Source organism: Ursus americanus, chromosome 23 (assembly GCF_024610735.1).
Source record: "Ursus americanus isolate L20-20 chromosome 23, mUrsAme1.1.p, whole genome shotgun sequence".
Lineage (NCBI taxonomy): Eukaryota > Metazoa > Chordata > Mammalia > Carnivora > Ursidae > Ursus > Ursus americanus.
In genome coordinates this window covers 5,047,902-5,075,587 of record NC_142149.1, presented here as the reverse complement: position 1 = coordinate 5,075,587, position 27,686 = coordinate 5,047,902, and the positions used below count along the sequence as shown (strand labels likewise).

General features: G+C 49.9%; 1 protein-coding gene across 2 annotated transcripts in view; it reads right to left on the bottom strand.

Moving 5' to 3' along the window:
• Positions 1 to 27,463, bottom strand: part of UBE2O (ubiquitin conjugating enzyme E2 O) — a 55,398-nt gene extending 27,935 nt beyond the window's left edge. For both annotated transcript variants that reach the window (XM_045813943.2, XM_087854073.1), the window contains exon 1: positions 26,980 to 27,463. In XM_045813943.2, coding sequence (XP_045669899.1) covers positions 26,980 to 27,378 — 399 coding nt within the window. In that variant the 5' untranslated portion in view covers positions 27,379 to 27,463. The remainder of the gene's footprint in view (positions 1 to 26,979) is intronic.
• Positions 27,464 to 27,686: the final 223 nt, after the last annotated feature.

Here is a 27,686-nt window from a genome sequence, read left to right as displayed (position 1 = left end):
GAAACAAGAGGGCCTCAGCGGCGGCGGAGCCAAAAGAAGGGCGGGGACGACAGGCAGGTGCACGGGCAGGCACATACTGACGAGCCAGGCTGGGGGCCGGGGGAGCTGCCCCAGCGAACCACCATGGCTTTTATGTCTCCAGATGGCTGCACCCAAGTCTCGCTCAGACGTCACCTACTCAGCAAGGCCTTCTCTGACCGCCCCATCTGGACTTATCCCTCCTCACTCTCTACACATTCCTTACACCCCCCGCACTCCTTCTCCACAGCACTCGCCATTCCCTGCATCTGTTACTATCTGTTTGCCTCATGAGAACACGAACCCCACGAGGGCAGGCACAGCTCCCCACCGCAGCCCCAGCACCGTGCCAAGAACCCGCGTGGTAGAGGACGGGGGCACCTGAGGAGCCGCCAGAGAGACGGCGGAGGAAGACTCTGAAGATGCAGGCCTGAGAGGGAGCCCACGGGGCAGCCTACAGCACGGCGTCTACGAAGGAACGAGAGCCCAGCCACCCGCACACGGAGGCTCTGTTCAGAAACCCCGCTACCTCCGGAAGGCTGGGCTTTCCGAACAGCAGGCCCCGAGTCTGCTTCCTGTAACCTCTGCCGCCTTCTCCTGGTGGAGGGCAGTGCTCCAGGGCCCACTGCCTGTGCTCATCAGCCCGGCCCAGGGCTCAGCTCCCAACCCCCACACCAGCAGCCTCCTGGTCTAATGGGACAGCTCCGATGGGTGTCCACACAAAAAGAACCACTACACAGGGAACCGCAATCTGAGAAGCAGCCCTTGTGCTGAACAGGCAAGAGCCACATGACAAGAGCCGCTACCCGGAAGGATGAGGCAGCCCCACTGCGCTGAGTCTGTCAGCCTGTCAACAATATTTTAAGCCCAGTTCTGATTAGAGAATTTTGAGAAGATTCAGAGTGGCACTAGAAACAGGATCTATGAGGAAAGAGGGAAACAAATTCTAGGACAGTAAAGAGAAGCCCAGGATCATTCGTCTTTGAGTCCAGAACTTCCAGGAGAACGCACAACTCCAAACGTCTGTGGAGAATCTGAAGGAGGGATGGTCGGGGTCTGGAGCTACCCTCCAGCACGGGCCTGGGTCAGACCTGCACTGTCCCACAGGCCAGCCACTGGCCGCTCTTGGCTACGGAGCACTGAGAAGATGTGCTGGAGCACGGACAGAGGCCAAGACGGAGCATGAGGAGCGCAGACCGCCTGGTGAGCAGGTTACATGCCTCGCGGGCAGAAACGATGTCCTGGATCTACACCAGCTTGAATAAAACATCAAAATTAATTTCACTTGTTCCTTTTTTGCTTTTTCTACTGTGACCACTAAAAACAATCTGAAATGACATATGTAGCTTATATTATATTTCTTCTTTTTTTTAGAGAAGGGGGGAAGGAGCAGAGGGAGAGGGAGAGAGATTCCCAAGCAGGCTCCACGCCCAGCGCAGAGCTGAAATCAAGAGTCGGATGCTTAACCCAAGGAGCCCCCCAGGTGCCCCAACTTATACTGCATTGCTAGTGAACGGTGTTAGTTTAAATCAGTAAATTCTAAAAACAACAACAAAAGAGTATCAAAGGCATAAAAACACAAAATATCCACCCCCCCTGCCATCTTACTGTCTCAATAGTGCACCCCTGAGGGAACCACTTTCTACTTTTGGTGGGTAGAATATTCAGCCACATCTATAAACAGTATGCTCACATCTCTAATTCCTAATTTGTTAACGACAGACATTACCTACAGACCGTCTCTCCCCCTCCCTCTGACAGCCCCGGACCTCGAACCCGTCCTTCAACAGTTCTCCTGCTCTGACTGCAACAGTACAGACATGCCAGCAGAGGGAACAGAGCTCAGAGCTGACCCAAGGGGCACTCTGCCAACACAGACAACCCGCGTGTCTACTGGTGATTCTGCCGAAAACCTATCCCTAACTTTTCCAAACACGCTCAAGTAATCCATCAGGTGTTTTCTGGGTTTCGTCTCTCCTGGAGACCGTCCTCCTACGGAGTTCCACCCTGCCTCTCCAACACAGACTTCCCTTTGCAGCAAGGAAACAAGGGATCTCTTGTCTCCTAGATCCCAGAAAACCCCCTTGTTTTGGTGAAGCACACCTCCCACCAGCTTCCGGAGAAAGGGTCCATGGGAAGCAGTTTTTTTGTTTTTCAGTCCTTGTATGCCTGAAAAAAATTCCCTGCTGTGGTAATCTGCCTACATTCGGAATGCCCTCAGAATGTTGAGGGCTTTTGCTCTACTGTCCTCCAACCTGTCCTAAGTGGCATGTTTACTCTGTTTATATTCACTGTGATCATGTGGGTTTATTCCTATTACCTTTAGGGCCTTCTACCCACCATATTTTCTCTTTGCTCTTTCTTCTAGAGGAATGACCTAGTTTTTATAATTCTGAGTATTCTGGCTCTATTGGTGTGAAAGCTTGCAGGCCTATTTCTACTTTTTTAATGGTTACCCTTAATACTTTAATACCTCGACTTGACTCAGAAAGGCTGAAGCACCCCAATAACCCCTCCTCCTCTTCCCGAACAGATCAAAGAACTTAGAACGTGTTCATTGATGCTCACCGCTTCCTAAGTTAACGCTGGTTTAGATCCGCCCACGCACCCCCCCCCCACCTGTCCTGTACCCTCTCCCTGTTTGCCCCCTCCCTTCTCTGGGTTTAGTTTCCTTCTTCCTGAAGTACAGCGAAGGTCTGTGAGTGAATGAACTCTGTTTTTTCTTTCTGTGAAATGCCTTTATTTTGTTCTCACTACTGAATAAAAAGGGGGTTACTGAAAACTAACAGCTTGTTTTCCTTAGCACGCTGAAGTGTATTCCACGTTCTGGTCTGGCTTCTAAGCTACTACTTAGACCTCTGCTGGGCCTCGCTCTTGAGCCCTGGGAGTACTCCCCCCCCCCAAGCTGCTTTTCAGGTGCTCTTTCTCCCTGGGGGAACTGCCATTAGACACAGGTTGGGCCCCCCATCCTGTGCTCTCGCCGGTTAGTTCTCTTCCTTGCGCACTGTCTCTCTCTGAGCGGAGTTCTACTTCACTTCTTCACAACTCTTTTCCGGTTCATGTAATTCTCTCTTAGGGTGTGTCTACTTTGCTCGTTAACACTTCCACTGGGTTTTAAATTCAATTAGAATTTTCATTCTGGGGGCACCTGGCTGGTTCAGTTGTTAAGTGTCTGCCTTTGGCTCAGGGCGTGATCCCAGCGTTCTGGGATCAAGGCCCGCATCAGGCTCCTCCGCTGGGAGCCTGCTTCTTGCTCTCCCACTCCCCCTGCTTGTGTTCCCTCTTTCGCTGACGGTCTCTCTCTCTAACAAATAAATAAAATCTTTAAAGAAAAAAAAAAAGAGTTTTCATTCTGGAGGTTTTCTGGGTTCTTAAAAAAAAAAAAAAGCCCTTTTAAATATATTGTCTCATGCTTTCCTTAAGCCCTTTACTCACTTAAACATTTATATTGTAATCTCTCCTATTACTGGGGTTTTAAAATGTTGGAAATCCTGTTTGTTGCAGCAGCTGACTCTTGCTTATAATTTCTGCATGTTTAGTAAATTCCTGGCATGAGCTCATCATTTGTGGAGATGGTAGGATTCCAAGTGGCCTGCATGGTGGAAGGGTCATTCGACACAAGTTTTGCTCTTCCTTCTGCAAGGAGCTCCAACGGTATTGACGGTCTGGTGCCGGGCTGGTGCTAGTGTGGAGATTCCTAAAACATGGGGGGATTATAAATACAGAATTCAAACCTGGATGTTCCAACTGCTCATGGGAGACCTCCCCCAACACCTCAGAGTGTGAGGCGATGATAAACTTCCTTGCTGGGGCGCCTGGCTGGCTTGGTCGGAAGAGCGTGTGACTTTTGATCTCAGGGTCGTGAATTTAAGCCCATGTTGGGTATAGTGATTACTTAAATAAATAAAACTTTAAAAAAATTAAAAATAAACAAACAAACAGACATTCTCGCCATTTCTCCGGTCCCAAAGTGGAGATCCTCTTGAATTCCTTTTACTCCTTCTACCTGGGAATAGCCCTTTGAGGGGATTTCTATTTCAGTTCTATACATGGTCATTAAAATCCAAACTTCTGTTACTTAAAACTGTCTGTTTTAAGGTCCAATAAACGCTTCCCAGAGACGCAACAACTCGGCAGGCTCCTCTGCTCTGGTTTTAAAGTCCCTCATTGACTTTGGTGTCTGGCTATCCCTTCTCTCTCCTCTCAGCTTGGTCCCAGACTTACGATCTTTATTACACGCGCTGTGGCATTACCGAGGGAGTAGGAGTGGGTCTATGTTAGCTCCGTCTACCAGGGGAGCCTGGAAATCCACTCCACTGCCTTCTGGCTTCCCATGATGTTGAAAAATCAGATGTATCTTCATTCCTAATCTTTTGTATGTGACCTGTTTTCTCTCTTTGGAAGCTTCATCCCCAGTGTTCTGGAATTACACAATGTGCAAATCGTAACTTTTTCCATTCACCATCCTGGAACCCTGTGATCATCAATTCTGGAAACATTCCTGATTTCTTTGATACATTTCTGTCCTTCATTTTTCCTTTCTTTATAGACCTCCTAGATGTCAGACGTTTCCATTCTATTTTCTATGAGTCTTTGTTAACTCTTTTCTCTCCCCTAACATGTTTTTTTAATAGCAAGAACTCCTCCTTGTTCTGAGTTTTATAGCATTCTATTTCATTAACAAAATACTGGCTCTTATTTCTGGGAGGATATTCACTGTGTTCTGAGGGTTTCATCTGGTGCACCTTTCTCTTTGCTTGTTAGAGCCTCTACTCTTCATGTTGGGAGCTTTTTGAATCCGTTCAGTGACCCCTGGCTGTCCACTCCTATTTGAAATCAGTCAACAGATCTTTATGGTGAGGGAACAGTTCTGTACCTTTTTTAAAAAAAATATATTTTTATTTATTGATTTGAGAGAGAGAGAGAGAGAGAGCATGAGCGGGGGGAGGGGCAGAAGGAAAGGGGAGAAGCAGGGTCCCCGCTGAGCAGGGAGCCCAATGCAGGGCTCGACCCCAGGACCCCAAGATCATGAACTGAGCGAGGGCAGACGCTTCACCGATGGAGCCACCCAGGCGCCCCCAACAGTCTGTATCTTGACCGCTGTGGCGGCTCCATGAAACTTCAGGTGACAGAATGGCAGAGAACCGCACACACATCGTATGTGCACCAATGTCGCTTTCCTGGTTCTGATACTGTCTGTGGCTGGGTAAGATGTAACCTCGAGGGAAACTGGATGAAGGGTGCAGGGGACATCTCTGTACGTTTTTGTGACTTCCAGTGAATGACGCTAACTATCCCAAGATAAAAAGTGAAAATAAAAAAAGTTGCCTCAATAGTAAGATGATGGAAGCTTTGCAAACACAAGCAAGGCTTTGGATTGGTAAGGATCACATTAGCTGGCATAGAATCTAGCTTTTGTTCTGAGGGACTGCCATACCCTACCGACAGCAGGTCTGGCTCTGACGCTTCATTTTCCTCCAGAGAGGAATCCTCCAATCCCACGCCTCAGGCCTGGTTTCAGCACTCAGGGAGCAGGCGGAGAACTCGGCTGAGACTTCCGCTTTCAGTGTACAGACCTTCCTGGACGTGTTTCATCTCAGGGTCATGCTGCCCTTTGCTACGTCTGCGCTATCTCAATCCAGAGTCTCTCTGGTTCAATGGCTCCGGAGCACAAAGCTCTGCTGGCTCAGGCGGGGTCTGCACAGGTGCAGAGGCGAACCTTTCAATGACCCTCTGTCTTTGGGCCCAAACCTCACTTGTGCCTGGGGCGACATCAGGTGCTTCCAATCCCTGAGACTTTCTGCAGGGCTGCTCCTTTGTCTCCACAGGCATCAACGTCTCAGCTTCCTCTGCTCTGCTCAGTCTTTGTTCACCCTCCATCTTCTAAAACTTGAAATATTTGTCTATGGTCTTCCCTCCCATTCTCTGTCCTCACAGGTTTACACAGTTAAAAAATTCATTTCCTGGGGCGCCCGGCCGGCTCAGTCAGTACAGCAGGAGACCCCTGATCTCGGGGTTGTGAGTTCAAGCCCCATGCTGGGTGTAGAGATTACCTAAGTAAAGAAACTTAAAAAAAAAAAAATTCATTTACTGTCATTTAAAAGAGTTTCTGGAGGAAGTGGAAATAAATTCATGTGATCAACCTACCATGTTGACCTAAAGGATGTCAACCAGAGATCTTTAACCTTAAATTTGCAAAATACTTACCTACAACTATGGGACATACTTGAAGATGGAAAGATGATAAGGTAACAAAAACAAGAAATCACAAATTCAAAAAATAAAAATCTGGAGCGCCTGGCTGGCTCAGTCAGTTAAGCATCTGATTCTTTGATTTTGGCTTAGGTCGTGATCTCAAGCCCCATGATGGGCTCCGTGCTCAGCGCAGAGTCGGCTTGAGATTCTCCTTCTCCCTGCCTCCACTGGGGCACAGACTCTCTCAAAAAAATAATAAAAAGATTAGAAATCCTTAGTTCCAACATTCACCTACTTTAAATTTAGAGACCAGTTCATTTTTGAGGGGCCCTCCCAGTACTGCTATTCTAAAATGCACAATGGTGGGGCGGGCAAAGAAACCACAACTCCATCAGACACCCCCCCCCCCCCGCCGTCTCCTGAAGGGGCCACCCACTGCGCAAACACGTGGCTTTCTGTTACAAATGTCCAAGAAACTTTAAACTGCACAGATTGCTGGGATTCAACCACGACAGGTAGACCTGATCCAGGGCAAAGCTGGGCTCTGGGTGGAAGAGACTCACTGTCTGTCAATGTCATGCGACAGGCATGGGGAATCAACACTTCACACGCTTACAAAATTAAATTAGATTCTTAAATGCTAAACTAAAAACAATCACTGAGAAAGTCACAAAACATAAATAGCAGCACATGTGCCCTTCAGCAGACAGCCACCCTGCCGGAGGACGGAGGATCTGTGAAGTGCCAGGAGCCAAGACTCACCGGCCTCCGTTACCAGGTGCCGTCTGCCACACGCACGGCACCTGCTCGTGCGCCTCGGCACGGCCGGGTCTCAGACCTGCCCCACGGCCACAGAAACGACTTGGTTACCAAAGCACACTCATGCCGAGCAAGGGGCATTCCATCACGTGCCGCACAAAAGAGAGCCGAAGGGGAGACTAGCTGGTCCAGGCCCTGCCTCTGTGAGACTTTGGCTGTGACTGGCATTCTATGCACAGTTCACGTGACTGGTAAACGTCCGAAAGCTTGCCCCACTGCCGAGCAAGCCCAATTTAGCAGCCCCTTTCTTATTCTTGGGGACGGGGGAGGCCCACATGTCAAACAATTAAAACTTAGTTCTAGAAAGATCTAGAATTAAGAGCCCTTTCAGTTTATAAGAATCTCAAATCCTCTAGAGTATATTTAAATAGGAAAGGCAGTTAGAGCTCAGTGTAACTCAACTCGCCTGGCAGAGACCCCAGTGACACAGAGAGCACCTCCCACGGCAAGGGGCCCACCTGCCCGACTCTGAAGGACAGAGAGAAGACCCAAAGGCACGCTCTACTACGCAAGCAACAGATAAGCCAATTAAAGAGTGGGCAGATGATCTCTGGAACTGACATTTCTCCAGAGCAGATTTACAAATGGCCACTAAGCACGTGAAAAGACTCTCAAGGTCATCAGTCGTTAGGGAAACGCCCACCACACACAGGGCTACCCCACTCCCCACCCACCAGGACGGCTGTGATGCAGACCTCGGAGCAAGTGTGGCTGGCGATGAGGAGCAACTGGAAGCCTCACACGCCGCAGTCGCGCACAAGGTTCAACAGCGAGCCACCGCGCGGCCCAGCAATTCCACTCCCGGGCACGATACGCAGGAGCACCGAAAATATACCCCCCACAAACCTGTACAGAAATGCTCGTAGCAACATGATTCAAAATAGCCCCACGTGGAAACAACCCATGTGCCCGTCCACTGATCAACACAAGTGGCCGATCCACACAGTGGCTGCCACAGAGAGGAGTGCCGGGCAGATCGCACCACAAGCCGAAGGAAACCTGAAACGTGCTCGTCGACGGGGGGCCAGACACAAAAGGCTACATATTACATGTTTCCATCCGACATATACAGAGTCGGCAAACCCACAAAGACAAAAACCCAAACACACCAACACAGAACGTGGCTACCGGGGGCTGGAAAGTGGGGGGAACTCAGTGCGACGGCCAACAGGTAGAGGCTGTCCTTCATGGGTGAAGACGACGAAAATGTTCTAATTTTGCATAGTGATGGGTGCGCAAACCTCTGAATATACTAAAAGCTATTTGAACTGTTTAATTTTAAAGGGTGAATTTTATGGTATGTAAATTATATCCCAAAAAAGCTGGTGTTGTGTATGTGTGTGTGTTTTTTTCAGGGAAGCCTAAGGTTAAGCTGCAATTAGCAACTGGGCCTGGTTCTGCGGCCTTGAGCAGAAAGTTCTCGAGTATGTCTCCTGCCTCGCAGTGTAAATCCCCTGTATCCTCTGTATTACAGATTTTATTTTTTAAGTCATCAAATACCAGACCCTGTCTCAACAGTAACTAAATCATCATAAAACTAGACTCAGCACTGCTAACCCCCTCTACTTCTACTCCTAGAAATCAGATGGTTGTCCTGTGAACTTTTCCTTCCTAAGTCCGAGTGTCTTTGTCCATTTGTGGCTTCCATCAACCATAACCTGAACCGCTCAGCCTCCTGGGGCCTCGGTTCCTGGACTATAAAATAAAGGAGTCAAATCAAACCCTCCCTTCTCGTACCAGCACTGTGGGTCCAGACACACCCTCAAACAGAGTATACAGCCAATGCCAATCATCTCGGGGCTCTGCCCAAGACCCCGCCTTCACTGGGCACCTGATAACTGGAAACTCCCACATCCTCTGATGTCACCAGCACAGGAGAGGAGAGCCTGAGGTGCCAGGGTCTACAGGACAGACGGAGAGGATGGAGACCCCAACATACCTCAGGCATCGATGGACAGGACAGTCATCGTCCCACTGTGACTGTGTCATCTGAGAAATGCCACAGTGGAGCCACGTGAAAGAGACAGGGATTCTGAGGACCCTGCAGAGGGCCCTCTTAGAGTCTGACCTCCGCAACTGCCAGCCCATGTCTGAGCCACCCCTGCCCCCCTGGCTTATTGACCATGCCCTGGCCCAGCCCTCTGTTGGGGGAACATAGGCCTGGGCTAAGGCACCACAGACCGGCCTGCAGTCCTGCAGAGCCCAGGGACACCCCAGCCACAAGAAGGGCCTGTTTCTTGGCAACAGCAGAGTTCAGCCAGAAAAACGCCTAGTGGGCTGACCTGAGTTCTGGTCCTCCAGGCGCTGCCTACTAGCTGGGACTCTTGCGTCAGTCACCAAAAAACTCACCATCACGCTGGGAAAATAGGCATTCTAAGATGGAAGTGTAAATGGGTACTACTCTGAGGGATGACAGTTTGGTAAAATGAATCCAAAGTCTTAAGAGTGTATTCCTATCCCCTGACCAGTAATTCTCTTTTAGGAATTTATCCTGAGAAACCTAAAGAATGTAGACAAAGATATAAAAAAGTATCCAGTATAGATGGTAGTTCCATTATTTAAAGCTATGAAAATCTGGAAGCATTTTAGCTAGTCAAAAGAGGAGACTAGTTGAAGAAACTTGGGTTTATCCATCTGATGGAATTAAAGGCATTCATCAAAAAGCATGCTACCAAAGGGGCACCTGGGTGGTGCAGTCAGCTAAGTGTCTGACTCTTGATTTCAGCTCAGGTCATAGTCTTGGGGTCTTGGGGTCTAGTCTCGAATCTGGCTCTGTGGGGAGTCTGTTCCCTCTCCCTCTGCCCGCCCCCCTCCCTGGCTCTCTCTCTCAAATGAATAAATAAATCTTTAAAAAAAGAACAAAAAAACCCATGACCCTCTCTCCCACCCCCCACCCCCTCTAAAATAAATAAATAAATCTTAAGGGGGGAAAAAAAAAGCATGCTACCAAAATGTTTTTTTGAAATAGGATGAAAATGCTATGGCACAGAAACACCTTCACCTATGAACATCTAACTTACGAACGCCATAGACAGGACCAAAGGCGTGTTCCAGAAACAGGGCAGTCATATCTGGCCTGACACACTACATCTGTGCGTGTTTCACAAACGTTACACCTGAGAGGTGCGAAGGCAGTGGCACCAAAACTGCTACTAAGGGAAGCCACTCGATTAGGTACAGACAAGTACAATCAGGAGTCGGCACAGAGAGCACGACGAACACGTCGACAGTACCCGGGTGAGCTGGTCAACAGGAGAAAGGACCCCAAGGGCTGAGCAAGTCTCTGCGAGATGACAGCAGTGCTGCCTCGGCGGGACAAAGACAAAGCCGGGCTGCAAAGGCCTGAACCCCACGTCTACTGCGGCTTCAGCAGAAGGCTCAGAATAAAAACCCTGGTGCTGAAGCAAGGGCAAGGGGCAAACGAGTTTTTGTTGGTGGTGCTCTCTCTTTTTAAAGATTTATTTATTAGAGAGAGAGACAGCGAGTGTGCATGAGCAGGGGGGAGAGGCAGAGAGAGAGGGAGACAGAATCTCAAGCAGACTCCCTGCTCAGCGTGGGACCTGATGTGGGGCTCGATCTCACAACCTGAGCTGAAACCAAGAGTTGGACGCTCAACCAACTGAGCCACCCAGGAGCCCCTGGTATTTTCTGTTTTCAAAATACAACCCAAGAATGATTCTTTTTTTTTTTTTTTTAAAGATTTTATTTATTTATTCGACAGGATAGAGACAGCCAGCGAGAGAGGGAACACAAGCAGGGGGAGTGGGAGAGGAAGAAGCAGGCTCCTAGTGGAGGAGCCTAATGTGGGGCTCGATCCCATAACGCCAGGATCACGCCCTGAGCCGAAGGCAGACGCTTAACCGCTGCGCCCCCCAGGCGCCCCCCAAGAATGATTCTTTAGGTCTGAGCCCTTGAGCATCAGCATAACGTCAAAGTGAGGGAAAATGACAAGTAGCCCCTGAAGAGTTTCAGGGAACACCTGCAGAGGTTGTCAAGGATGGGTCACACCTGCAACAGATCGGATAACCTGCAATCAGAGGGGAAACACCCAACAACTATAAATCTAAGACAAATAAGAGAATAATCCCATCAATTTTCCTTCAGTGTCAGATCATCAGGCCCTGAGCCTGCAGACTTTCCCTACTTCCCTGACTGTCGGGCCCTACACTCCCACACTCTGCCTTCGCCTGTCCACCTGCTGCTCCGGCTGCCAGCCGCCATCCCTCTAGTCTGAGTACTATTCATGGTTACGGATCGCTTCTGACTGCCTCATTTTAGAAAGCATCTTGCTTGACCTCTACTCTCTGGAATCCAAAGCTGTTAACAAAATTCTTCAGAAAGATAACTCTTAGGGCAGAGGACGAACTGAGAATTAGATAAAGTGAGAGATCAATTAGAAGGGTTTTTTCCAACATTCAAAAAGCAATTATGCGAAATGCAATGTAGTATAGTGAATTGGATGCCAAAACAGAAAAAGGACTTCGGTGGAGAACTAATCCAGATAAAAGTGCGCGGTACAGTTTATAGAGTGAAACCAATGGGAATTTCTTACTTTTGACAAACATACTGTGTTACTTAAGATGCTAACATTAGAGGGAGCTGGGGCGCCTGGGGGGCTCGGTCAGTTAAGCACCTGCCTTCGGCTCAGGTCATATCTGTCATATCTCAGGGTCCTGAGATCGAGCCCCATGTGGGGCTCCCTGCTCAGCGGGGATCCTGCTTCTCCCTCTTCCTCTGCTCATGCTCTGTCTCTCTCAAATAAATAAAATCTTTATTTAAATAAAACCCCACAACATTAGAGGAAGGTGGTAAAGGGAATACTAGGATCTCTGCAACTTTTCTGTAAATCTAAAAAGTGTTCATTTTAAAAATGCAATTATGAGGGCATGAAATAGGACAACAATAAGAATAAAAGAAAGACGGGAGGGGCGCCTGGGTGGCACAGCGGTAAACGCCTTCGGCTCAGGGCGTGATCCCGGCGTTGCGGGATCGAGCCCCACATCGGGCTCTTCAGCTATGAGCCTGCTTCTTCCTCTCCCACTCCCCCTGCTTGTGTTCCCTCTCTCACTGGCTGTCTCTATCTCTGTCAAATAAATAAAATCTTTAAAAAAAAAAAAAAAAAAAAAAAAGACGGGAGACAGACTGAACACACATTTCCGAGGCAGGCATCTCTCTTCCCACAGACGATTCCAAGCATCTAAGACACTGTGCTTCCCAAACTGACTCTCCCTCCCACTTCTCTGTCCACACTGCTACTGGCAGGACTATCACCTGGGCATGCACTCCAGAAGCCTGAGTCTCTGCCCAGCTTCTCGCCCCCACTCCCTGTACGTCAGGAGACCACTCGTCCACAGTGACCATTGGCTACTTTCCTAAAGGTTATTGTTTAATGGGGACAGAGCTTCAGTTTGGAAAGATGAAAAGCTTCTGCAGATGGATGGTGGGGTTGGCTGCACAACAGCGTGAGTGTGCTTCGTGCCACCGAACTGCACACTTGAAAATGGTAAATTTTATTATGTATATTTTACTACAATAAAAACCAAACATAATGGCTCCCTAACTCCTTCCTGATCACCCGAGAGCCCTGAGCATGCTGACACCCACTGCTCCAGCCCTTTCAGTGTTATACCTGCTTTCCCTTTGCTCCCCAAATGCCCCTCATGGCTTGTGCCCGCCACCCTGCCTGAGAAGCCTTCTGCAACCCCCCCCCCATCCCACTGCTCTAACTCCAAGTGCCATTACTGCTCTGATTCAATGGTTCTAACTGTACTTGGGAGTGAGGTCCTGGGGTCAAACTGGGCATCATCACAATTATCCTTAAAAAGCCCCTCAAAGCGATCACTAAGTCCACACACCAGTTTTCCCTCTGGCATTGGAGAAGGTCGCTGCTAAGGTCCACCGAATACTGGATGGAGTTGTTGATTCACATGTAGGGCCTTTTTTTTTTTTTTTTTTAAGATTATTTATTTGAGAGGGAGAGCGAGAGAGATCACAGAGGGAGAGAGAGAAGCAGACCTGCTGCTGAGCAGGGAGCCCAACATGGGGCTCAATCCCAGGACCCCGAGATCATGACCTGAGCCGAAGGCAGTCGCCTAACCAAATGAGCCACCCAGGCGCCTCACATAGGGGTCATTTTGTATGAAAACACAGCACTTTCAACATTCTTGCGCCGTGTGTGGGGGTGTGTGTGGGGGTGGGGGTGTGTGTGGTGTCACGCAAATTACACAAAAGATATATCACAAAAGATATAACTTGCCTGCACTGAAAAAGCGTCCTAACTGGCCCCAGGCTTTCCAGCTCCCCCACCTCCTCCTTCGTCTGAACTGCTGCCAGATTATGCGCTGCGAACTCTGAAGTAGAAACGTGGAAAAACAACAACAACAACAACAACAACACAAACCCAAACTCCCGAGGCTGTCATCCAAAGACCTTTACAGCACAGAACCAGTGTGACGCGAAGTCTCCAAGGGGCAGCAGACCACGTGGCTATGGGGGTGGCTGCCTGGGTTTCACCCAAACTCTTCACTTAGGACGTGACCTTGGGCAGCCTCCTCTGTAAGACACATAAAATAGTAGCCCGTACTCCACAGGGTGCGCCCAGAGAGGCCTAAAGAGCCCGCCCACGTGAAGTGCTTACCACACGCCCAGAGCACAGCGGGGCACAAGCAAGGATCAGATCCAGGCCCGCTAACTGGTCCCCTCGCTCGCCCGCCTTCTCCTCGTGCCCTACCGCCAGCTCAGCAGCCCTCGACGCGTGGTCCAGGGACGCTGAGAGCCTTTCAGGAGGTCCAAAGTCAAACGTTTCCACAGGCCTACCGGATGGCATTTGCCTTTCCCGCTCTCATCCTCTCCGGTCTCCCCGGAACGTCCCAGAGGCTGCCCGGTGTAATGCTGTCACTGCTCTGAGGGCAACAGTGAGTGCTTGCTTATTCTTGGGTTTTAAGTTTTGTTTCAATTTCTTACCTGTAAATATTGATACATATAAATAAAAGCTCATCGGGATCTTTGATAATGGGTAAGTGTAAAGGAGTTCTAAGGCCTAAGTGAAGGATTTCTCCCAAATGTCACGCAAACATCCTGCATCTGGCTTTGCTCGTGTTCACCTTCCCGCTCAGGATACCCTTCCGTCCCGCCACTGCTGTTCCAAACTCTTCTCACCTTTCAAGGCCTAGCTCAAAAGCTGCCTGCATGAAAGCTTTTCCTACTTCTCTCCCACCAACCCCCTCAGAAACGCTGTCTGTGCCCTTCAGATGGGACTCGGCACTTCCTGCCTCATGAGCACCCCATTCGCCCATGAAACGGGTCCCCGGGCACCAGCTCTGGGCCAGGCTCTGTTCAGGCATGAAGAGCAGTGCACGGTTTGTTCTGCCCTCTTTTTTTTTTTTTTTTAAGATTTTATTTATTTATTTGACAGAGAAAGAGACAGCCAGCGAGAGAGGGAACACAAGCAGGGGGAGTGGGAGAGGAAGAAGCAGGCTCCCAGCAGAGGAGCCTGATGTGGGGCTCGATCCCAGAATGCTGGGATCACGCCCTGAGCCGAAGGCAGACGCTTAACGACTGAGCCACCCAGGCGCCCCTGTTCTGCCCTCTTACCTTCTGGTCAGGGAAACGGTGAACAAGCAAACAAAGCAATCGGATCTCAAATAATGCTAGATACTCTGAAGAAAATAAAGCTGAGCGAGGGATTGGAGGGAGGCCTTCCTCTCCCACCAGACTAGGTTTCTGAAGCAGCGCTAGCTAATACATGAGCCGCTACAGAAAGAAGACTGCAAATATTTCACTAATAATTTTTAGGGGCACCTGGCTGGCTCACTTGGTAGAGCGTGTAACTCTTGATCTCGGGGTCGTAAGTTCGAGCCCCACGTCGGGCATGGAGCCTACTTAAAAAATAAATAAAACAAAATAAATAAAATCTTTAAAACGTAACAGTAATTTTTACACTGATTACATGTAGATATGCTATCTTGGATGTAATGGGTCGAGTACAACTTATTGAATGTAACCTCATCTGTTTCTATTTACTTTTTCCAATGTGGCTCCTGTCAAGTTTAAAATTACAGATGTGGCTCACATTCTATTTCCATTGGGCAGGACTCTTCTAGAGCAGAATATGGCAAACTATGGCCTGCAGGCCAAATCCAGCCTGCTGCCTGTTTTAAATAAGATTTTACTGGAACACAGCCATGACCGTTCGCTCACTTATTGCCTCTGAATGTTTTCACGCTACAATGGCAGAGTTGACTGGTTGTGAAGGAGACAGTATAGCGTGCTAAGCCTAAAATATTTACTATCTGGCCCTTTACAGAAAGAATGCTGGCCCCTGATCTAGGGTGCAGGGCCTGTGTGCGGGTGCTCTCTGGAGGCCACAGCACCCCGCCGGGGGCAGGGGGTGGCTGTGCAGCCCGAGGAGAGAGCCCGCGCTCCGGCAGCACAGACACCCAGGCTCTGCCCCTCACTGGCCGTGTGGCTTTGGGCAAGTTACAGGCATTCTCCAGGTTGTAGGCTCTCCCCCTCTAAAATGCGGGCACTGGCCGCGCTAGGGAAGAAGACGATAATGCAAAGCGTGTGTTACACTGCCTGGCACACAGCAGGGACCCACTGATACTGGATGGATAAAAAAGAGCAAATTTCAATTATTTTCCTCTTGGACTAGTTGCACTATACTCGGAACAACTCTCATATTTTCATCCTAAGAAATGAAATCCAATGAAACTCTCAGCAGCAGCTGTGTATTAATATTGGTCAGTAGGCAATGGGGTGGAGGGGGGAGGGGAGAAGCAGGTCTTTCTAACAGGAACACTATGATCTTAAAGCACTACCTGGTTATTAGGGGCACTCAATGTCCCTTTCGTCATGTCGCCCCCACTTTTGATAAATTTCTGGCATTAACACTGCTACCAGAAGACTAAGGCAGAGGGGAGACAAAACCTCAAACCAGTTCACCCAATAAAATTGGGGGGGGGGGGCACACATAAACAGAACCTGCTGACATTAACTGGGTTTTTGAAGGACCTGTAGGTCAGTCCCAGCCAGCAGAACCAGCATCCCAGGGAACAGTGAGACAGGCAGATTCTCAGGCCCATCCCAGCCTGTTTCAGAAGCCGGCATTAACAAGAGCCCTAGGTGAGGCCACACACACTAGCCTTTCATAGTGCTGGTCTAGATTTCACGTATCTGTGCTCTCCCCACCCTCCCGCCACCACTGGTGAGCAGTGTCAAATCGATGGTGCCCGATTCCTTTCCAGTAACAGGCCAGGCATAAGCACGCCGACTCCAGGCTGCGGTCGGCAGGGCACCCCGAGAGCGCTGAGGCAGGCGGAGCGCAAAGCCTAAACCACGCACCCGGTTACTGCGCCGCTGGGGCGGCATTCCGTCTCCAGCAGAGGAGCCTCCCACTAAACACTCAACCATCTCCATTCACGAACTCACACGCGTGAATGCAGGTCTGGCGAGTGTTTTCAGCTAGGTTGTGAGAGGGACTCCTCGTGAGAGCCTCGAAAGATGGGCGTTATCCCCATCCTATAAGCTGAGAAACTGAGGCTCAGAGAGGGTGGGTCTTGAAGTTACTATGGACGCTAGAACTTGGACAGCTTCTAAATGTGAAACTGGTGCTTCTTCCAGATCATTCGGCGCTTGCACTGGGGACTTGAAGGAAACCCAGAATGGCACCAACCAGGGAGACTTTTCTCTGGCTTCACGAGACACAGCCTTCCTTCTCATCCCAGCCCAGGCTCCTGGGGAGCCTGCGGCCAGTAGTGTCTCAATTTTTGCTACGTTTTAGCCGCCGACACAGCTGCATTTCGGCCACAGCAGACACCGGCTCTGGCTAGCTTTATCCTCGCCTACTGGGCTCCTACTCTGCCTGGGAGCTTCGTGACGGAAGTTGCTGAAACCCTCAACACAACATGGTGTACTTGGATTAATCTGCTCTTACTAGTGTCGGGACACCCACGTGTCTCAGTCCTGGAGCAATTATTCATAGTGCTCTCAAAAGAGCCCAGCCTGGACAATAAATTACATGGTCAACTTACCTACTATCCTAAGGGGAAGTGTCAGCTGGCCAGGTGACCACACAGCTCCAGCACAGACCACGGAGTGTCTGGGAAAAGGCTAAGAATACTCTCTGTAGGCGAATGGGAAGGATCTGGTCATTAACTCAAATGCTTCCCATGAAACTACATGTGAGCCATTCAGAATATAAGCTTCCACCGAATATAAGCAGTCACTGTCTTGGTTTCTCAAGAAGCTTCTCAAGCCAGGGAGAGAGAACTCAAGTGTGTCATGGAAGTGCCATGGGGCATTAGAGGCAGAGAAGGGCACAAGTGAACGGGGGAAGCAGATGAGATGCAGTCTCATCCGAAAGGGCAGGAGACTGAGTGTGAAACGAGGGCGAAGAGCCTTGAGTGACAAGCTAGGCACGTCAGGAGGCTGGGTCCTGACACAATCCAAGCAGTCTTCTGGAAGGTCAGCCTGTGGTGCTGCGTGCTGGGCTGAAGGAGGGTCTAGAGGCAGGGAGACCAGGCGAGATCAGTCCACGCACGAGACCATCAGAGAGTGAGCCCATGTTGCAGAACGGAAATGCAGAGGAGGCAAGAGGCAATTCGAACAAAGATTTGATGACAAATTAGAATGCGAGCCGGACGCCAAAGGCACAGGCAACAAGGGAACAGACAAACTGGACTCATGAACGTTAAAAAACATTATAATGCACTAAAAGACACTATCAACCGAGTAAAAAGGCAACCTACAGAATGAGAGAAAATATCTGCAAATCAAATATCTGACAAGGGATTAATATGCAGAATTAGAGAGAGCTCCTAGAACTTAACAACAAAAAACCCCCAAACAACCCCATTTTAAAATGGGCAAAGGACTTAAACATTTCTCCAAAGAAAGTATTTAAATGACCAAGAAGCACCTGAAGAGATGCCCAACATCACACGTCATTAGGTAGGCGCAAATCAAAACTACGGTGAAATACGACCTCACCCCCATTAGGGTGACTACCGTAAAAAAATCAGAAAATCACCAACGTCGGCTAGAACGTGGAGAAACCGGGATCCTTGCGCACTGCTGGTGGGAATGGCACGTGGTGCAGCTGCTGTGGAAAACACGATCGCAGTTCTTCAAAAAGAAGTAAAAATAAAATTACCATATGATCCAGCAATTCCACTTCTGGGGATATACCCAAGAGAACTGAAAGTAGGATCTCGAAGAGAGACTTGTACACCCATGTTCATAAGCTGCATTTTTCACGACAGCTGAAATGGGAGAGCGCCCCACGTGTCCGCTGACGGATGGATGGATACGCCAAAAGCGGCAGACAGAACGGAATCTCATCGGCCTTTCAAACGGAGGAAATTCTGACCTGTACTACAACGCAGATGAACCTTGAGGATATTATACTAAATGAAATAATAGGTCGCGTCAGAAAGTAGAACGGTGGTGGCCAGGGGCTGGCGTGGGGGGAAACAGGGCGTTCTTGTTTAGCGGGTATCAAGGTTCGGTTTTACAAGACGACAAGAAGTCTGGAGGCAGAGGATGGTGATGGCTGCACATTATGAACGTATTAATACCACTGAACCGCACACTTACATGAGAATGGGGGCCCAAGAAGGCACATTTAAGATGATCCCCAATATTCTGAATTTTAGAAGATGCCAGCTTAAGTATTTAGAGGTGTCTGCCACCACGTCTGCTTCTAACTTACCAAGTGGCTCAGGAAAAAGTGTGCTTACACACATTCACAGGTACAGGTAAAGCACAGATGACAGAATGGTAACTGCCGACTCATGATGGTTGGTAATCAGTACTCACTGCCCTAGTCTTTCAACTTCTCTGCATGTTTGAAGATTTTTCATAATCAAAAGTTGGAAAAAGGAATTTTTTTCAAATGCCACGGACCTGGGGGTGAGAAGGGCAGTTACACTCATGAGACTTTACAGCCACAACGTCTGCAGTTCTAGATGACAGGAGGGAGCTGTCAGGTAAGGGGCGGGGAACGTGGTGCAGGTGTGGAAGCCATGGGAAGGTGGGGACCGGCTGCAACACGCGGGTGAACAAGAGCACTGAAGAACCGACAGGAGGGCGGTGAGGGGAATGAGAACATAATATGGGAAGAAGTCTCACAGAGAGGAGAGGAAAAAGACAAAAAGGCTAAAGAGAAAAATTCAGTACCGTCTGGTACAAGGAAGAAACTGAAGAAAGTTTCCGGTACAAGGGCAGGACTGACCACAATCAACAAGGCTGAAGGACCCAGAGGACAAGGACTAGGGAAACGTCGCTAAATGCAGTAACCGGGAATCCACTAGTCCTCTGTGACCTTCAGGAGAGCCGTTGGCACCCAGTGGTGAGAGAAGCAAGGGAGAGGAGAAGGGTCTTGTGGGTCGTGAGGAAATGGAGCAGACACCCCTTGCGACCGGCAGAGTGCTGGGGTGCCCCCAAAGCATGCTGGGCGTAGGGAGAGACGCTCTTTCTTCTTTGGCTTGAAGATGATATCATCAACCTTCAGGGCCCTCAAACTCCCTTAAGTAATTAAACGGAGCAGACAAATAAGGGGATGCTTTCAGCACGGAGTACGTCTGCTCCTGATGCTCCTGGAAGCCACGCAAGACACAGATGTGTGTCTGCTCCTTCCCACCTGCACCTGCGAGGGCCAGCAAGTCGTCCTGTGAACACGCCGGTCACAAGAGCGTCACCGACCATCGCCACAGCAGCAGCTCCCACAAAAAAGATCAACGCTGAAACAAGGTGGAAGAGCGTCACCAGAGCTGCTGGGTGTGCAAGCCCAGCTCTCCCGGGCAGGACGCAAATGAACAACACTTCAGGGCGGCAGGAGAGCGCTCCTGCTAGCTGCGGGCTTCCATTTTATTACTGGATAGGACTGACGACTTCTTCTTTCCTTCTTCTTCCCTTTCTTTCTTTCTTTCAGCACTTCTCAGTCTCTTAAATTTAAAAATTTTTAAACTGCCATAGCTAGAATGAATCGTCACCAGATATAGCTCCACTATCGATTTAAACCAAAAGTGATCTAGCGTCTTATTCCTTTGAGCTACCTACAAAAAATTAAATGTTTCATTCTCAAAATATACAAATCCCTGGACCAAACAGTCAACCAGATTTAACCCCGAAAGGCCATTTATCCCAGTACACATTGCCTAGCTGAGTACTTCTGAACAGTGTATCATTTGCCTTCATGTTTATTTTTTGAAAAGATATTTGAGAGAGACCGTGCACAAGTGCACGAATGGGCTGGGGGCAGAGGGAGAAGCAGACTGTCTAGCAGGCGGGAGCCCCAACGGACAGGGACGCGGGGCTGGATCCCAGGACCCTGGGATCGTGACCTGAGCCTAAGGCAGACACCTAACCTACTGAGCCACCCAGGCGCCCCTGCCTTAGTGTTTGAATCGAAAACATGCTTTTCACCATCCTGCTTCAGAGGAACACAGTATATCTGTGGGCAAAACTGACCAAAGGATTCATTCAACACGGTCAGCCCTGGGTTGAAGGACAGGTAATCCTCAACCTCAAAGCAAAACAAGGGCAAATAACCTTGGGGTAGATAAATTCAGAGGGCTATCCATTAACGTGATTCAATTTTATTCTGAACTACAAAAATTTCCAGTAAATGTTTTCTCCTCCCTGTCTGTAACCACACATATGTCAGGTGGTTCCTGACACAGCCCCCTGAGGCCGGCAGAAATGTCAGAGACAGAAGCAATTCTGCATGTGCGCCCTGCTCACTAGAGCCGCAAGCATCGGCTACGCAACAGCCTCGAGAGCGCGACCTTCTCAGCTCGGCGCCCGCCACCGCACAGGCAGGGCCTCGGAAGGAGCTACAGTTTTGAAACACCAAAATCCTCGTAAATATAAGTGAGAGCAACCTGTAAATAAAAAGGCACATTTCCGTCTTTTGATTATCCATTTCAATCAGCACCCTCCCACCCCCATGCAGAAGCAAGCTAAGCTCTGGGCAGGGAAACGGAACAGGAGCACAGATATGTCCTCCCGGTTAAAACTACAGGATGGCTCTTAAAAGAGATCACCCCAAATCCAACTGTGAGGGGACCACCAGGGGCAGCTGACACCAATCCTGGACCCAGCACTGTTGTGATGGTGATTCAGGTCACATACCATAACCGCACCCCTTCGTGAAGTACTGGCCCCACAGAGGTTCCACTGGACTCCATGAGGCCCTTGGGTAAAACAGTAAAAAAGCAAAATTTGTCTAGATGGAACGGGAAAATAAAAAAAAAGAAAAAAGAAAAGCAGGAATAACAACGAAGTGGGGATGGGGAGGGTGCAAAAGGACCTTTAATGTCCTAAAATAAAAACAAGGTGGAGAGCACAGTCAGTTCGGAGCAACCGAAGGGGAAGGAACTGAGTGGCACTCCGCCTCTCTCCAAGGAGTCCTTCTGAACCTGTCTCATGACTCAGCATTCCCAGCGGGAGCGTGACAACAGCAGCAAGAGAGGGGACAGGTCTTTGGGGGCAGGAGGTGAAGCTGGATTTCCTAACACTGACCACTTCTAAGACAACGAGAAATGCCAGTTCCTCGGGCTTTTGGTCGGGGTGGAGAGGGGGAATAAACCAGTGTTGGAATTGAATCACACAGAGACTGCTTTCATTCAACATCTAAGGGGCACTCACAGGTTCTCTAGATATAAAATGTGCTTTCTGGCAATGATCTTGAGAATGACTGCGGGGTCAGGGAATAAAAGATGCAGAACAGAAGCCCACGGCCAAGTGTCAAGCTAGCGTCTCTCCCATTCTGCTCCCCAGCGTGATCTGCCGGTCCTTCCACCCATCCCAACACCCTGCTCCTTCCTCTCTCCTTACCTGTGGTTACAGCCTCTCCACGAAGACTTTCCAGTGTTTAAAGACTGGATGATGAATGCCAACCACAGGGTCTGTGACTCATGTTTAATCAGGGTGCCTGATACAGTAATGATCTATGAATTCTGAACTTAAACATTCTCAGGTGACAGCAAACTACATTTACTTCAATTTGTAGTCAGGTTCCTCCGCTTATTAGCAGTGTGACATCGGACAAGTTATTTGACCTCTTTGCCCCTCAGTCTCCTCCTCCGAAACACACGGATAATAATAGCACCTAATCCGCAGGGTTGTTGGGAGCACTGAGTAATACACAGAGAGCACTCAGTGCCTGGCACATAGTAACACTACATAATGTCTGTCCTTGCTATTATTTTAAAATACAAAAGCAGTACTCTACCATCCTTGTCATTTATTCTCTTGGGAATTTAAAAAGATGTTCTTCCAAATGCTGGAAAATATACACACACATACATATGTTTTCATTCCACATGCCCCCCCCCCCGAGGTTAGCGGACTTTGGCAGGTGTTACTTTATTTATTTATTTTTTTTTAAGATTTTATTTATTTATTCGACAGAGAGAGAGACAGCCAGCTAGAGAGGGAACACAAGCAGGGGGAGTGGGAGAGGAAGAAGCAGGCTCCTAGCGGAGGAGCCTGATGTGGGGCTCGATCCCAGAACGCCGGGATCACGCCCTGAGCCGAAGGCAGATGCTTAAGGACTGTGCCACCCAGGCGCCCCTGGCAGGTGTTACTTTAAACGTGCATAAAGTAACAGAGGAGGGAAGTTCATGAGTATTTCTAGGACAGGCTTAGTAAGAAGTCCTATGTACAACCCACCAGATCACGAGCAACAACGTGATCGATTAGCAGGAATCCCTCCACCACTGAGACAAACCCCTCTGGAGCACCTCTGGCCTCTGCAGGCGCGGCACTCGTGACCCACAGAAGCGACCTCCTGAAGGGACGGGGCTGGCTCTGTCTGACGGACACCAGGATGGCCGCTGCTCAGAGCCAAGTGGCCACCCCACCCAGCCATAGTTCTGGTTCAGGCTCGTTTCAGGGGCTAGAAAAGACAGAGCTTGTCTTGTACTGCAGAGAGAAGTAAGGCAGTGACTAGGCCAAGGTCATTCAGAGTAGGTAACGGCTGGGAAGAGCACCCAGGGGTTTTGACTTCCAATCACAGGACACAAACACACATCCCTCACCTGGTGAAAGTGCCCTTGAGCGAAGTGGCAAGTCAGACAGAGACGCCATCAAAGCACTGGGTCCCAGGAGTTAGAAGGGGAGAACCAAAGGACAAAGAATAAAATCACAGAACAGCTGTGCGAGTCTGCAAGTGCTGCGATCCTATCTGAATAAAATGCAATTAGATGCACTCGGTCCTGAATCTTGGTTAACCTTACGTAACTTCCTCCTATTACATCACTAAGAACAATTGCTTTTAATGGGTCCAGCACCTGGACAAGTGAAGCAAGGACCTTCACATGCTATGATGCTACAGCCAAACAGTTTTCCCCAGGGAAATGCTGGCCTGAGTAAAAGCCAAAAATAAACTGAGAAGCCAATTCCTAAGGGACCTGTCATGAGGGATGCCACACACAGAGCCTCGGAAAAGCAGAGTGATCACAGACACAGCTTTAATTTAGGGACATGAAATCTCACATCAGGAGGCTCTGGATGCTGTGGCAACCTGAAGCAGAAGACAGTGCACAAGAGATGGGAAAACTAAAGCATAAACAGGAAGCCCCAAACTTGGACTGACAGACAGCAGTCTGTTCTCTTCCTAACGGGGCCATTCTGTCCAACCACGACAGGTGGAGACCGGAAGGACCGACCACATCTAGCCAGCGCTCAGGAACACAAAGACACCGTCGGCATTTGGCTTTACTCCAAAACGTTACTCGAGGACGGCCACTGATGGGGAAGGGGCAAGTCACACAGAAGACCTGGGGGAAAGTTGCAAGTGGGTAAATTAGCTACCACGCTGAAGGGGACAGGAGGTTGAGGAAAGGAAGGAGCACAAGGTACGTGCTTGTTTAAAGTCCTAAAGAAGTTTAACTTTGCCTGCTGGAAGCCTCAGGAACTGGACCATAAATTCTGCAGTTTCAAGGAAGAGCTACTTATTTTCTTTCTTTTTTAAAAGATTTTATTTATTTACTTGACAGAGAGAGAGAGGGAGAGAGCACAAGCAGGGCGAGCAGCAGAGGGAGAAGCAGACTCCCCGCTGAGTAGGGAGCCTGATGTGAGGCTTGATCCCAGGATCCTGGGATCATGACCTGAGACGAAGGCAGACGCTTAACTGACTGAGCCCCCCAGGCGGCGCCCCTACTTATTTTTTATTCCTGTTGATAATTTTCAGTGAAGTGGCCAGGAGGGGGTAGACCTTGTGGGCCAGTCTCTTCATCTCTATGAATTTGTTCATTAAAAACTTAAAAGACTACTATTAAGCCTTTACTCATTGCCCAACAAATTAACCTGAAAACTACAAAAATACTCCACAGCCTACTAAACACTCCACATTAAAAGGGCACTATTAAAAAAAATTCCAATAGGTGGCAGCTTTAAAAAGAAGTATGTTTCTCAATCCTGTCACCACATTATTCTATCAGTAACTGAATTCTCAAATCTCATAACCAAATTCGTGATGAAGCAGGATTCAGAGCCTAAATGCTCAGCCTTGGTCTAATGGTCTTTTCTTTATAACACACTGTCACCTCCACGGATTTATAAGGGGTGAGAGATGAGAAGAAAAAAAAAATCTTCCCACCACTTCCTAAACTGCAAAGTCCCACCCAGCACCCTGGTCGGGGTCATCTGTGCCTAGGGTTCATGGTGACCTACAGCTACCTATCAGGTACACACCCCCAAACGAACCTACTCTTAATTCCTAAAAGAAGAACTGGGTCTTGCCAGCCACAAATGGACACTACACGCCACCACTTCCTAGAGTTCCTATGCCCCTTAGCTTCTGCTAAGCTCCGAAGCTACAGACACTCCAGTGGCAAAGAAACACCACCACTGGAGCTACAATGGATTTCAACAAATTCGAAGCAAATCACAAGAGAGCAGCTTCAAAATATATCCAAGCTGGTGCCTTAAAATTTTTTTTTAAATTTTAAAAAAGATTTTATTTATTTATTTGACACAGAGAGCACCAGTAGGCAGAGTGCCAGGCAGAGGGAGAAGCAGGCTCCCCACCAAGCAGAGAGCCCCATGCAGGGCTCGATCCCAGGACCCTGGGACCATGACCTAAGCCGAAGGCAGGTGCTTCACCGACTGAGCCACGCAGGCACCCCAAAATTATTTTCTATTTAATTCCTAGATAGGTATTTTAAGTCAAACTTGGCATAATTACACCCGGCGGGAGGACGCAGACAGAACATAATTGTAAATAAAGTTAACCACCAAAGTCAAGATGAACAGGAACCACCACTGATAAACATGGCAGCTCCCGGCAGCGGAGCGTGGCCTGCCCGCCGAGTCCCAGGGCAGGAGGCCATGACACAGTGAAATGAGCTGCATTCCAAAAGTCACCAACCTCTGGAGAAGATGCTTGGGGGAAAACATTTTTCAAAAACCCACAGAAAGACATTCTCAACCATTCGTTAGCTAAGACAATGCAGAAACACTGTATAAAGAGCAAAACTCTTCTCTTTCCGACGTACCACCACCGGTGGTCATTTTTAACAAGCATTCCACTATATAAAGTACAATTTTCCACATACTTCTGCACAATTTTCTTCCCGAGTCAGAGCAGCTAATGCCCAATTTGCATTGCTCTGAGGGGAAGCCAGGGGTTCCGTATGTTGATTTCTGTGTCTGTGAATGCGTGCACACTGGCAAGGAGAAAGACCCTGCTGGTATCAAGTCACTTCTACCGCTAGGAAGTGGATCACAGGCTCATCCTGGGAGTGGGGCCTTTTCCCCTGCCAGAGCTGTTACCACAGACCCCCTTTGTAGGGAGGCAAGAAGCCCTATTCCTCTGTGGCCTTTGTCTCCCAGGGTGTGAGAAACCCAGATTAACTTCTCAAGTGCCCTCCCATGAAATCAGACCTGTCAACAGCCGAGGCCTGATTCCTGCTTAGAAATGTTTTCTTGAAGGGAAGAAGGAGGAGGAGATGAAGAAGGGTGAAAGATACAGGGGTGTGTGCGTGTGTGTGAATCACTGATAGGAATTCACACTCAGGAAAACAAGACAGGAGAAGAAGCCACCAAACCAACCTTGGTTCAAGGTTTCAGGTTTAAGATGATAAACCCCTTTGTCTGTAAAACTGCCAATATTCACCAGCCTCACCCCAATACCATAAGGGAGTCTGATGTTTGCTTGACAGCCTCAGGTCAGGAAAAAAACCTTCAGTTTCCAAATGGGTGGCTCTTCTCCATCCATGGTTCCATAGTATTTTTTTTTTCCAGAAGTCCAACTGCACTTGGGAGTCATGAATCCCAGTCGCAGCTGTCACATCCCCCCCACCCCGTACTATTAATATCACGGCCCTGATTATTAATGATTTTACTCACAAAGTTCTCCGCAGCAATTAAAACGAGGCAACAAGGTAAAGAAAAGGGGAGGAGGGTCGGTTTCTTTACCCATAATAACGCATTCTGTCATCTAGGGAACTTCTTGGGTTCTTATGCCGCCCGAGATTTTCGCCTCTATCTTTGTTTTGGAACGCCCACAACCCTTCCCCGCACGGACCCGGCACGGCCTTGCTTTCTGGATGCACAATGCAGCATGTAGCTCCTCGCGGGTCAGCAAAACGCCGCACTGGTGTAATGCCGAGTGTGCCTCAGAGCCTGAGGAGTTCCCCACTGTAGTGGGTCCACGAACAGAATCTTGAGGCCGACACCACAGCGCCGCAAGGCTTGGAAGTCCCTTCGCGTGGGGAAGCCCGGGGCCCGGTGGCCCGGGGCTGGTGCAATGACTTTGCACCGGAGCGTCCCCTCCGCGGAGGCTCGTCCTCCCGCCTCGGCCCACTGCAGTTGCACCATTCCGGCCAGCGCCTCGCGCGCCTCCCCTCCCAGGCCTAGGGCTCCTGCAGCAACTCCGTCCCTGCGTCGGCCACCGGCCCCCGCCCCGGCCCCCGCCCCGGCCCCGGCCCGCCGCCGCACCTTGGTCTCCTTCACGTGCTGCTTGACGCCCTCCGGGTACCACTGGACGCGCACGTAGCCGCGGCGCAGCGGGCTGGCCCGGCCCTCCTCGTGGCCCGCGCCCCCCGCCTCGGAGCAGCCCGAGCTCCCGCGGCCCTCCTCCTCGCCCTCCGAGTCCGAGTCCTCGCCGTGGATGAGGCGCACCAGCCCGAAGTGCACCGAGCCGCGGTAACGGCCCGACACCAGGTCGTGAGAGAACAGCAGCCGCTGCGAGCCGGCTTCGGGGCCGGAGTCCGAGGACGGCCCGGAGGCCGAGTCCGGGGCGGGCGCCGGGGCGGGGGCCGCGTCCGGGGTCGGGGCCGTGTCTGGGGCCTGGGCGGGAGCCGGAGCTGCGGGTGCGGGCGCTGCGGGATCCGCCATAACTGCTCTGCGCGAGTCTCGGGCGGCGGCGGTGCTGGCGGTAGCAGCGGCGGCGGCGGCAGCGGTGGCGGCGGCGGCGAACGCGGCACGGGGAGGCGGGGCCAGCCGGCGCGGGGGCGGGGCCACGGCGCGCTGACGTGGCCTTGCGTGCCGCCGTCGTCAGGGAACCGAGATGCGGTTGCTAGGAGCTCTTGCCTCGTCGCTAGGGGACGCTGGAGATGCTGCCGGGGGCGGGGGAACAGTGGACTCCGCGAGGGAGGGGCGGGGCCAGAGGGGGTAAAAGTTAGGGGAGCGGGACTGGGTGGGGA